General features: G+C 38.5%; 1 protein-coding gene and 1 long non-coding RNA gene across 2 annotated transcripts in view; both read right to left on the minus strand.

Moving 5' to 3' along the window:
* Positions 1–9,163, minus strand: part of LOC123971271 (E3 ubiquitin-protein ligase rnf213-alpha-like) — a 53,065-nt gene extending 43,902 nt beyond the window's left edge. Inside the window, exons 1-14 of the mRNA XM_046049992.1 lie at positions 7,526–9,163; positions 6,909–7,102; positions 6,518–6,655; positions 6,043–6,248; positions 5,284–5,552; positions 4,926–5,176; positions 4,226–4,432; positions 3,563–3,755; positions 2,578–2,633; positions 2,297–2,456; positions 1,735–1,869; positions 1,482–1,580; positions 1,276–1,398; positions 659–848 (exon numbers count right to left, since the gene is read on the minus strand). Coding sequence (XP_045905948.1) covers positions 659–848; positions 1,276–1,398; positions 1,482–1,580; positions 1,735–1,869; positions 2,297–2,456; positions 2,578–2,633; positions 3,563–3,755; positions 4,226–4,432; positions 4,926–5,176; positions 5,284–5,552; positions 6,043–6,248; positions 6,518–6,655; positions 6,909–7,102; positions 7,526–9,163 — 3,859 coding nt within the window. The remainder of the gene's footprint in view (positions 1–658; positions 849–1,275; positions 1,399–1,481; positions 1,581–1,734; positions 1,870–2,296; positions 2,457–2,577; positions 2,634–3,562; positions 3,756–4,225; positions 4,433–4,925; positions 5,177–5,283; positions 5,553–6,042; positions 6,249–6,517; positions 6,656–6,908; positions 7,103–7,525) is intronic.
* LOC123971180 overlaps positions 9,163–13,224 on the minus strand; it is a 4,670-nt gene continuing 608 nt past the window's right edge. Inside the window, exons 2-3 of the long non-coding RNA XR_006825144.1 lie at positions 12,178–12,266; positions 9,163–9,415 (exon numbers count right to left, since the gene is read on the minus strand). This is a non-coding gene — a long non-coding RNA (uncharacterized LOC123971180). The remainder of the gene's footprint in view (positions 9,416–12,177; positions 12,267–13,224) is intronic.

Genomic DNA, 13,224 nt, shown 5'->3' on the forward strand with positions numbered 1-13,224 from the left:
CTGTCCAATTTTGGTGAGCTCTTGCAAATTGTAGCCTCTTTTTCCTATTTGTAGTGGAGATGAGTGGTACCCGGTGGGGTCTTCTGCTGTTGTAGCCCATCCGCCTCAAGGTTGTGCGTGTTGTGGCTTCACAAATGCTTTGCTGCATAACTCGGTTGTAACGAGTGGTTATTTCAGTCAAAGTTGCTCTTCTATCAGCTTGAATCAGTCGGCCCCTTCTCCTCTGACCTCTAGCATCAACAAGGCATTTTCGCCCACAGGACTGCCGCATACTGGATGTTTTTCCCTTTTCACACCATTCTTTGTAAACCCTAGAAATGGTTGTGCGTGAAAATCCCAGTAACTGAGCAGATTGTGAAATACTCAGACCAGCCCGTCTGTCACCAACAACCATGCCACGCTCAAAATTGCTTAAATCACCTTTCTTTCCCATTCTGACATTCAGTTTGGAGTTCAGGAGATTGTCTTGACCAGGACCACACCCCTAAATGCATTGAAGCAACTGCCATGTGATTGGTTGATTAGATAATTGCATTAATGAGAAATTGAACAGGTGTTCCTAATAATCCTTTAGGTGAGTGTATACATACACACAAAGAAGTGACCATATACTAGACATTAATAAAAAGCAGATACCCAGTCATTCTTAAGCAGTTACCTGTCATTTGGAAGACCGTTTTAGCCATGGGCCAATTTACAAGGTACTCAAATATCAAGTCCTCGCCTTCAATGTAATCTCCATTCACATCCGTGGGCCATGTCTTCAGCACAACAACAGACATCAGCTTCCCAAACTTTGTGATATCATGTTTCTCCAAAAGAGCTGAAACAGCTCTGCCAGATTTATCCTAAACAGTAAAAATTAAAACATGCACAACATTTAAGTAATCTAAGTAGCGCAATCATCCCATGTGCAGTCATGCAGGTGCGATGGAGGAGAGCTCAAAGTCTTGAAGAGAGATATACTGAATTAATATTTAATGAATGCAATAATTGAAAGAGCAATGTGTGAGAATCTTTTTGATCAAGACCATTTTTTGTGTCTTTAGGAGTTTTTAATTACATATATCCATTCATTCAAATAAAGCCTTGTAATAGTACTTATAAGTTTTTAAAGAATTGATGTAGAAGCTTAAATGGTTTACATAATTTTTCACTGCTTTATAGGAATTGCATTTGAATACACACAAAAAAGATATCTTTAAGCTTATACATTTGCATGATATAGTACAAAGCATTTATTAACTGCTTATTCACCACTTATCAAAACCATACCTGACAAACAACCGCAATTGCCTCCAATGCACATTTCTCCACTGTGCTGCATAACACTGGACTTGTCTTGGTCAGTTCTTGCATCTTGTTGGAGTATATTCCAATTTGATCCACAGGGAGTTCCTAACACACAAGCACACACAATTAGTTTTGTTTCACAGGTACAGATGTAAAGCATGTAAACACAAACACAAATCCAGTCTTACTTGTTTTAGTTTTCCTTCAAAATCCTCCATGAAGGTGGTTCTCCAGAATGAAGTGCGTCCCTCATGACTGAAGGATAGTGAGAGTAACTTTTCCCATACCTAAAAAGAGAGACAATTGGAATTTAATTGTCCATCTACGTCCCAATTTACTGCATACGTGACATGGCTATTGCACTAGGGAAAAAAAGAACAATTTTAATATAAAACGTAACAGGAATCAACATATACATCACTGCCATTCATTTCTGCTTACCTTAATTTCAAGGGGTACAGAAAACTGCACAGTTGTCCATCCATTAAGAAGTTTATTTTTGAAGGTAGTTCTCCGCCATTTCCTCATTGTTTCTAGCATCTCCCCAAATGACTCTCCATGAATTATCTCTCTTGACTGGAATAGAAGTTTAAGTTACTATGTATATCTCTACATTTTGAATATTTCTTTTACATAAAAAATCTCTTTAAAATAAACTTTAACGTAGCCATTTTTTTCCTACAATTGCATTGCTTGCATTTAAACATTAAAACTTAGCTGGTTTGTATTTTCAGCTTGGCTGTGTACCTTGCTTTTAATAAGGAACATCAAAAATAAGACTTTTTAAAAACACATAGAACACAAGATTAACAAATCCCAAAACTGCCCAAATGTTTGCTAGAGGGACCACAAGTTTCATTATTTTTTCCATTATACAAGATAGACAAAAACCAATAATAAAGCTGTTACTGTAACCTGCTCCTGACATTTAAAGACTTGACTATGGCTTGGTATGGAGACATAAAAATGCAGCCTTTCCAACAGGTTGACATGTGATTCTCACCTGGGAATCCGCATGGTTGTATGCCGTGATTATCAGACAGACCAGATCAAGGAAGTAAAGAGGAACATCTAAGCGGTTTGTGTCTGTTGTATGATGGCAGATAGAACCAAGAAGCCTTACTGCAGTTTTCAGGCAACACTCTCCATATTTGTCATCAAAACTATGGGGGAAGATATTTTTATCATTGTTGTGTACACATTAAGGTTGCTATTAATATAGACACTGAAATGTATAGATATTACAGATATAATTGCAGAGATACTACAGTCACAGGTGTTTACCTTTTACTACCTTGGTTTTCTCTGTTGATGAGATGATGTACCAATTCTTTCAAGGCCTGCAATCCGAATAACAAAAGACATGTAATTTAAAGGCATACACTAGGCATTACTAATCTTGCGATTACTGTTTTATTTTGGGCCACCTGGGGGCGAACATAAAAGGAAATTGTGTATTAACAAACACTTTGCCAACACAGAAGGAGGACATCAGATGAGATAAACCACGGTGACACAGGCTGTTGCATCCCGTTCAATGGCAAGCTCTGAAAGAATCAAGGTTAGTTGGCTTGAAAATGCAGGGTTAGGGGTAGCGTTAATGTGGTTCATCACAGAGTGACAGGCGTAGCCTATTGTCTTGTCTGTATGACAGTGAACTCTGTGTGTGTGATTTAAGAACATAGTTTAGGAATAAAAAAGTCTAGTGTTTAAACATTTTGAGAAAGCTTTTTTTTTCTAAAGCTAAATCTACCTTTGAAGTTTTCACTTCTTCACACATAATCCTGGAGGGACTGCTTATTTACACATCCAATAGTTACAGAGCAGAATTTATTATTCATTTGGACTCATGTCTATGGCCATCTAAGTCCAATATTCAATCAATTTTGTATCTGATTTGGTCTCTCCCAACTCCTAAAATTTCTGGCTCTTTAGCTGCTATATGTTCTCCAATGTTCACCAGCTAGTGGCTGTGTCTGTCTGCTGTTTGGTGCTGAGCAGGTAGTGTACAGTGGGTTTTCAGAGCTTTTCCACAGAAAACAGCTGGCTGCTGCATACAAAGACAACAATATGAGAGCTGTGAGAGTGAAACAAATCAGTGAAGTTGCAGCAACAGTTGAACAATGAGCTTACAATCATTACAAAGCTCTGTAAAGCCAAGGGAAGCTGCAGGTTCAGGTGATAATTCTGAACCCCTTTCACAGTGTCACATTGTCATTAGATACATTGTTATTCTAGGAATATCTATAGCTGCTTTATATATACATACCATGTAGTTAGGATAAGTTATTCCAGATTTGATACTGAACTGCATGTAATGAAGAATGTCTAGGAGGTCCACTTGCACACTGGATATGAAGCTTGGTAAATCATCCACACGCAGCAGAGACATCCAAGAGTGCACAAGAAGGCGATCAATGTCGGCCAGGTATGCATGGTCTTTCATAATTCCGATCACACTCCTAATTTAACGTCAGAGTTGATTATGATGAGCAGGTGGTGAGGTTAAGAAACAAACAATTAGAATACCCCAGGGATCAGGAGTGGGAACCATCAAATAATGCATATAAATAAATTTCAACATGATGTCATCAAAATAATAACTATTACAGAAATTTTACTATTTTTGACCCGGAGCACTGACTTCCTGGGGTCTCAGCTGGTTGCCTGGCAACCTCATGGGGATGATGTATTTCCTAAAATGTGGAGCCATTGCTTTAAGACGTTTGGGGGTTATGAAATACTAGGATAAAAGATTAACCATTACTTTGGAATTTCTGGTTATCAAAGTAAAATACTGTAACATCTCTTACTGTTATTTAGGGCCACTGACAACACAGTTTTTGCAGTTTTGTTTAAACATTTTATCCAGATATTCAAAAAAGGTATGTAGGTGTACTCAAGTCTTTTTAGGAGAAAAAAAACCCCATACCTAATATTACCATCCCTGGAGACATGTGTTCCTTTGCTCCCTCTTAAGCCTGTCCAGGAGTCAAACTGTGGATTCAAGACAGGTGGAACTGGCTCAAATGGCTTGCTTTCTCCTCTCAGTAGGTGAATCAGAGGGATGACCAAGACCCACTTCTCAATATGGTGCTGTCTAGCACTGTTGCAAAACATCTGAACAGCCTCTGCAACACTATACCAGTGGAGAAGACAGTGTTTAGTTTCATTATTTTTACATTTGTTTTACATTTTTACAAGTTTTTAAATGATTTTCTAAATGTTCAGCATCTACACTTAAGTGCCAATATAACAAACAAAGAAAAACACCAGCACCTCCTCTTCTCCCTACTCTTTTGATTTAATTACACCGTTGTTGGTAAGCAATGAAATGATACATAACTGCCAACACCTGTTAAGAAGTGTTACAGGATGGATGTACCCTTTTAACATACAAGGCCAATGACATGCTTTGCATGTTTTTTAGTATAAAGCTCAGTTCAGTTTCCTCCAACTCTCGTGGTCTCTTATTTTATGTTTAAGTATCTGATCACACAACACAAGTGCTAATATTATATTATCGTTTCCTTTTATTTATTTCTAAATTATAAGCTGTATTGTGATTATAATAATCTATTGTATCGATAACAATATTTGTTTTATGGTAACTTAAAACACATATCACTGACCTCTTTTGATTTGCTAAAGGGGTTGCAAAGTCTTTCCAAAAAGAGGAGAAATGGTGTTGTGGCTTGTTGGGCAGGCAAAGAAGTTCACATATACTAGAAAATTGATCCTTCACATCGTCTTTCAGATACTTGTTGTAAATAAGCAAACTAACAACTCCTGCGTGCAGAGGTGGTAAGAGGGATTTTGTATTTTTTTTCTGCTTTCTGGGATTGATGTTTTCCTCCAGAGCATGTTTGAGCAGGATTTTCACCTAGAGAAAGTAAAGGAAGGAGGTAAGAACAAGTCTGATAATAATTCGTCCTGAAAACTGTTTAATCAATTCAATTTGTCTCATGTGTTAAAATCCCAGAGATTTACCTCTTCTATACCATATCTCAATCCCCACGGTCGTGTTATGCCATCATGAAGTAAAGGATTGCTGTATGTGTAAAAGAACTGTTGCAGCAGGAAAAAGAAGTTGTCCACATTTGGTTCATTCCAAGTTGTAAGAAGGTCAAAGATGATATTTAGCATCACCCTGCCTGCTAGGTCTCTCCCTTTCATTACAACTTCTTTGGTCGAATCCCAAAGCCAGAACCTCTTCTTCAGTTCGAGATGGATCATATCATCATACTGGTGCCATTCGCCTTGAAGGTCCAAAAGAAATAAAATTAATAAGGAAGCTTTATGCTATTTCATGTTTATTTTTTCATGCTTTTCCACTTAATTGGTTAAGAGCTTTACGTACACTACATATTAGCATAAACAAACTACAGTACAGCTGATCGGATAAAGAGAGATCTGAAAATCTCAATCTTGCTGTCTAGCATTGCACACATGCATCTTACTAATGGGCGGAAAGACTCAGACCCTGTCTTAGATCTTAGCACTTGCTGTCCCCTGTGGTGACCCAAAACAAACTTGCCAGTGTTTTCTGGTGGACAAACTATGTAATTAAGATACAGTTACTAATTAACTCAAATATATTTTTATAATATTTTGAGGCATTTCTATACTGCCATACCAATAATCTACAATAAGATAGTAATGGCTGATATCTCAAGCATGTAAACATGTAATAGCAGTAGCTGTTACACTCACTGCCTGAGTGTAGAATATAAAGTGAATCTTGATTACCTTCATGTGTTAAAAAATCCTCTTTGATTGCTAGGCACCTGTTGACATATTGATTTCCATCTTTTTGGAAGATGATCTCATACATGCTCTTATAGCCATTTTCACTGTGCTTGCAAATGACATATTTGTAGGGAATGCTCTCATGAATTATGCTCTTAGGAATCATAACTTGTCCCTCCACAAGATATTGCTTGTCCTCTAGAGACCTGTGAAACACAGCAGTTATTATTTGTGACTGGATGGGCAAAGATGTGACAAACTCATTTTTTCAAAAAAAAAAAACAATCCAGTGAATAATAGTCACTATGCTACTAGGTGGTGAAGAAAGCTAAAAGTAACTTCTTTTATTTTAAAGGCCCATAATCACCATCATTTCATTGTTTTAATGGATTTTAGTGGATAACTTACAAAATTTACAAATTTACAGTTGTTTTGGTATAATTGTGAAGCATATTTTTTTCAAAAGAAGTCATACCTAGAGAAGAACATTCTCCGGCCATTTTTCTCCCATTTTCCAAACAATTTTTCAGATCTTAAGAAAATAATATCCTTTTCTGGATCCAAATGAAAATCTTTGGAAGTGACAGCATGGAAGTACACAGGTATACATTCACTGGTTGGTAAAAGAAAAAAATAAAAGTCAAATAGATATATGTTAACTTCATATTTTCTTTATAAAATTAATAATGCAATATCAAAATATTTTGTAACTGATGACATTAGTGAATTACAAATTCGAACAAAACACCATAAAAGCCAGACTATGTAAGAAGCTTTGCTAAGAACATCACATAAATACTATATAAATATAGCAGATTAGAAGAAAAAACAAACAATTGTAAAGTTTCTTAGTACCCAAAACTTACATTTGTGGTGTCTGAAGTTCAGCGGATGATTCCATAATATTTGGTCCAACACCCACCTTCTCATCACTCTGACTGGGAGGCAAGGAGGGTACTGGTGACATGCTGGAGACATCTACATCTCTGTTGCCTGGCTGCTGTTCGTGTCTCTTTGTCAGGTGTGTGCTTGTTTTCTCACTGGATTTTGTGTCAACAGCCTGTGAGAAAAATAAAAAAGCTGAAGAGTAATTACCTGATTATCAGGATATTATCATATCTACTACGCAATACATACAGTTAAAGTGTAGGCTTATCATGTCTGTCAATTCTCTCAAAACTCATATTATTGTCTTTAGTCATAAATAAAGGCATTGGACACCAAAACACAGAATTACCACCCTAAAGCTGCTCATGGTTGGCAAATAGACTGATAATTCATTTTACACAGTTAATAACTTTTATCTATGATTATTGCCATAACACCATGGTTTTAATGTCAGGCTGATGAAAATAATTACAGAATTAATTTCTATAGAAAATAAGTAAAATTCAATAAATATTTTGTTATAAGCTAATAATTTGGGTTTAAGTCAGTTTGAGGGTAAAAACTGATGTAAAAAATGTTTTTGACAGATATTCACCTCAGAGCTTTTGGCTGTTTTCTTTGTTACTGGACATGAATCAGCAGAATCTCTGGCTGCTTTGTCTTCTTTGCTGTCGGTTTGTTTAGCGAATTTATGTTGTTTAGACCAGGTGTGATTTTCATCGTCATCTGGCATCCCAGAAAGATTTTGTGTCTCGTGAGATATTGTCTTATCTTTATCTTGTTCACCGACGGGCTGCTTTGCCATGGGATCACATTCTTGAGGTTTTTGCTCAGATGATTCAGATGCAGTGGAGACAGTTTCTTTAGCTGATGTTAGAGATGACACAGAGGTAGACAACGGCCCAGAATGATTGTCACCCGGCTTGTCAGCAGGAATTTGCACTGTGTCAGTGCTGTCCTCTGGTCTAATACCTGGTGGGGCCTCAGTTTGTTGCTCTGTCAGTTTATCACTACCAGGTATATGACAGGGTGATGTCATGGAAACTGACAGGTTTGATCTAGCAGCTGCCTCACTTTCAGAAGCTTCTGTAGGTAGCCTCTCTTCCTTCTTACAAGTCTCTGTGACTTGTGGGTTCCTGCTTGTGACTGATTCGCCAACTGAGAAAATCTGATTGGGGGGTGAAGGTGTGGCTTCTTTTTGCAGCATGGCTGGGCTAGCAGTGTTATGTGATGAGTCCTGTGTTGTAGCACCATCTCTGGTGGGCTCTATGTCATCGCTAGCTGGCTGCTCCTGTAAAGAGTCTGAATAGTTGGCTTTATCATCTGGCCTTCCAAAGAGATTTTGTGTCCCATGAGAGACTGTCTTTTCTTTATCTTTTTCAGAGACAGGCTTCTTTGCCATGGAATCACATTCTTGGGGTGTTTGCTCAGACAACTGAGGTACAGCTGTGCCAGTTTCTTTAGCTGATGTTAGTGATGACACAGAGGTAGACAACGGCCCAGAATGATTGTCACCCGGCTTGTCAGCAGGAATTTGCACTGTGTCAGTGCTGTCCTCTGGTCTAATACCTGGTGGGGCCTCAGTTTGTTGCTCTGTCAGTTTATCACTACCAGGTATATGACAGGGTGATGTCATGGAAACTGACAGGTTTGATCTAGCAGCTGCCTCACTTTCAGAAGCTTCTGTAGGTAGCCTCTCTTCCTTCTTACAAGTCTCTGTGACTTGTGGGTTCCTGCTTGTGACTGATTCGCCAACTGAGAAAATCTGATTGGGGGGTGTATGTGTGGCTTCTTTTTGCAGCATGGCTGGGCTAGCAGTGTTATGTGATGAGTCCTGTGTTGTAGCACCATCTCTGGTGGGCTCTATGTCATCGCTAGCTGGCTGCTCCTGTAAAGAGTCTGAATAGTTGGCTTTATCATCTGGCCTTCCAAAGAGATTTTGTGTCCCATGAGAGACTGTCTTTTCTTTATCTTTTTCAGAGACAGGCTTCTTTGCCATGGAATCACATTCTTGGGGTGTTTGCTCAGACAACTGAGGTACAGCTGTGCCAGTTTCTTTAGCTGATGTTAGTGATGACACAGAGGTAGACAACGGCCCAGAATGATTGTCACCCGGCTTGTCAGCAGGAATTTGCACTGTGTCAGTGCTGTCCTCTGGTCTAATACCTGGTGGGGCCTCAGTTTGTTGCTCTGTCAGTTTATCACTACCAGGTATATGACAGGGTGATGTCATGGAAACTGACAGGTTTGATCTAGCAGCCGCCTCATTTTCAGAAGCTTCTGTAGGTAGCCTCTCTTCCTTCTTACAAGTCTCTGTGACTTGTGGGTTCCTGCTTGTGACTGATTCGCCAACTGAGAAAGTCTGACTGGTTGAAGAAGGTGTGGCTTCTTTTTGCAGTGTGGTTGGGCTGGCAGTGTTATGTGATGGGTCCTGTGGTGTCGCACCATCTCTGGCTGGCTCTGAGTTATCAATGGCAGGCTGCTCCTGAAAAGTGTCTTAATAGTTACCTTAGCAGATATCAGTTTTAGATTCATAAACCTTTCCCTTAAAGCTTCTCTGGTCGTAGAAATTTCCCTCAGTTGGTTGAGATGTGTGTAGGCAAAGAACCACATTTTTTTCAGAACACAAATTAAAATAATGGATAACATCCATGTTGAGGAATAAAATGTATTAAACATATAAATAATATATATGAAAAAATACAAATGATATGTCATCTTCCATCGTTTCAGTATTCATCAGCTAGTGAAACTGAAATATTAGCTGTCTTAACAAGATAGATATGTCAATTTGCACTTGGAAGGTATGCTAGGCAAACTGTGTCACTATGATAACTATAGTGGGACAACAGTGTGGATTTGTGCATTTTATATTAAATAAATTTGAACTACTCAAAACTATTCCCCTCTCCCTGAGAGCAGGGGGATTAATTATCAACCCTCTACAGACGGCTGAAGAGACCCCAACAGAATGGGGGGTGGAGAGGTCACTTTCTCTAAGTGCTATTCCTGAGCAGTTGATGGTAAAACTGGCACCTTTTGATTCCGAAGCTTCCAGCGCGATGCCTGACTGTTAAACTGACAAAAGGGACAGTAACCAGCACTTAGCATTTCCCTTAACAGCCTATCAGAACTCCCCTTTAGCTCCCCCAAGTGGACGAAATAAGTATTACATACCATTGTTGGAAATTCCGTTGTTTTCCTGTTACCAAATGCTTAACTTAGGAAGGTACAACTGTTTGACCAGTGAGGTTTGATTGTGGAAAATATCTGATTATAATACGCGCAAATAGATTTTCTTTTCCTTCTCTTCGGCTCCGCTCCGTGCATCTCCCGGCAACGCCCTAAGAATCGACCAGCGCAACAAAGTCTTTGTTTCGCTTGAAGCTACACACGCGAAGTGCCGCGACATCAATTTGTCCCTCAGTTCCAGCAACTGTACTTGTTTTATTTTCTTTCTTTATTTTGTTTTGTTAAAGTTATCAGTCCGTTAAGTTACACTAGTTAATTAAAGAACGACCCAGTTCTTTTTAAGCTTTTTCGTCGAGCCAACTTCACCGAGGTCAGACCAAGCCACGTGGTCTCGCCAGCGGCAACGAAGGAAACCTGAAACAGCCGAATTGCCAGACGGATGACGACCAACCCTTGAGGTTTTTCTTCAGACATGGAGAACCCTGGAGAATCCCTAGCAAAAAGCCAGGATCGGGCAGCTAGCGTGGGACCCGTGCAACAGGCCAAAGCAGGCCGTTGACAAGCAGTAAGACTTAACAAACATTCTGTGGTCAGTGACGTCCAATAGTTGCTAATCCATTTTTCTTTAGTCCAGCATATGGAATCTTTATACCCCTAGACAAATTTAACCGAGTTATCATCTAATTGCATTTGTTAGTTGCCATATGAGTCAAATGCTTCCCACAATCGAATCTCCATTCTCAGTGTTCAGCCATTGTTTATTGCCCTGATGTATTTAACCACCATTTTAAATAGCTTTAGTTATTAATAAATTAACTGTAATAAAGGAAGTGTGTGTGTTGCCCATTTTAACGTCCCTGCCAAGAGAATTGACCCTTTATATATGAGACTGACTGATTGATTTAAGATAATTGAGCGATTATTAACTAACTGATCACTAGTGAATAATTGTATAATTATTAAAAGCTACCTAGAGGTCCGGAGACTCTAGGATAATAACAACTTCGGTGGTGCCCCGAAACGAGAGATTTTTATGATATTTTATGAATATTAAACTTCATAATTGGGTATTAATTCTAATACATTTATTAAAATTCATACGTAGATTAGACCTGCTACATAACTTATGTGACTGCCTTTATTTTACCTCATTATCTCAGTAGACCACGACGCAATACTTTATTTTACACCAAAAACACACATTAGTTAGCTCCTCATACTTTTCAAGAGCTACTTTAGTTGTACCATACAACACTAAGCTGTGCGTGCATTTCCACTGCAGCTTCACAGCAAGGGATCACCATGCTGACCAGCACTTTTGTCCAGTATATTGACACATTCAGCACTATTTGGTCAGCTGAAATATTGCAAGGAAAGATTGATAAGTAAGAAACTAGTAAAGCTAGTACAATAAAATCCTGCAGATGACAGGCTGCCAACCAGAAACACTTCCAACATGTCATTGTGGTAAACAATGGCTTTTACTATGCTATGTAGTCCTGTGGAAAACTACTTTTGCTGCACTAGCATAGCTTGATTAGTCCTGATTTAATTGTCCCGGTATACCCAACCCTATCACAAAACGGAATTTACTTTCTGCATCCGTAGACGCTCCAAAAGGTTTACATTTAGTGGCCACCTCATTAGATACACCAGTACAGTCTATATAACTAGAGAACACAGCTGAATTCAACCTTTACAGAACTTGTGATCTTCAGTTTTTGTTGACACTGTCAAAGAGGTGTTAATTCAACTATATTTATGATTGAGATCATGGTGGTGGTGTTGTACTGCACTGCATAACAGTATATTAAAGAAATTTTCAAATTGATTCTAAACACATTGCTGCCATACCTTGTTTTTATAAGCTTGTTTGCCGCCCCTAGATAAAGTCGATTTAAACTAGCAGACAGAATAACGTGTCAGTTTTAGGAAGAGAAAGTAAGAGTATGTTGGTTGGGGCTGTAAAAGAACAATGGATGGACTCTCTTTCTGTTTTGTTTTCTTTGTACACTTTAAATGAAAATTATGCCAATTGTTTCTTATCCTTTTCACCTTTTCTTGTTCTTCTTTAACATCTTGATCCTCCCTTTGGTTCTTCTCCTCAGCAGTGACTGAGGGTTTATGTGCTGCTGTGGCCACATCTGGGAAACAATTCATGTTATGTGACATATTAGATATCCACAGTAAATGTGTTAGTTTAAATCTTTTATATACTCCTCCATGTAAATAACAGGACAATAAATTACAGACTTAAGTTTTATGGTAAACCAAAGTGGACTTTCCCCTACCATAGAGATAATAAATACTTCATTAAAGTCTATGTACAGCACAGAAAACAATGTTATTGGCTACGAAAAACACATTACTTTCTATCAGAAGACTAGGTATACAGATTACATTATTTCTCAGTCTTATTCTGGTTAAAGATCCACCAGCAGGATTGTTTTATGGTTGCACATGACACAGCTTTATATGACTTGAAAAACATGTGATCTCAATATAGGAAGTAATTTAACACCGATACAGTGTCATGATTTTTAATAAATCAATAGTTGGATGTGTGGATGACAAAATAAGTGTAATTAACAGAAATCCCATATAATTACAGTGGGGGAAATAAGTATTTGACCCCTTGCTGATTTTGCAGGTTTGCCCACTTACAAAGAATGCAACGATCTATAATTTTAATCAAATGTACATTCTAACAGTGAAAGACAGAATCCCAAAGAAAATTCCAGAAAATCACATCATATGAATTTATAAAAATTGATAACCATCTGATGAGGAAAAACAAGTATTTGACCCCCTGGACAAACAGCATGTTAATATTTTGTAGAAAAGCCATTATTGGCCAGCACAGATGTCAAACGGTTTTTATAGTTGGTGACAAGGTTTGTGCACATTTCGGCAGGGATGTTGGCCCACTCCTCCCTGCAGACAGCCTCCAAATCATTCAGGTTCCGAGGTTGTCGCCTGGCAACTCGAATTTTAAGCTCCCTCCAAAGATTTTCAATTGGATTCAGGTCTGGAGACTGGCTAGGCCACTCCAGAACCTTGATGTGCTTCTTCTTCAGCCACTCTTTTGTTGCTTTGGCGGTG

The sequence above is a fragment of the Micropterus dolomieu genome, linkage group LG05 (genome assembly GCF_021292245.1).
Source record: "Micropterus dolomieu isolate WLL.071019.BEF.003 ecotype Adirondacks linkage group LG05, ASM2129224v1, whole genome shotgun sequence".
Classification (NCBI taxonomy): Eukaryota; Metazoa; Chordata; class Actinopteri; order Centrarchiformes; family Centrarchidae; genus Micropterus; species Micropterus dolomieu.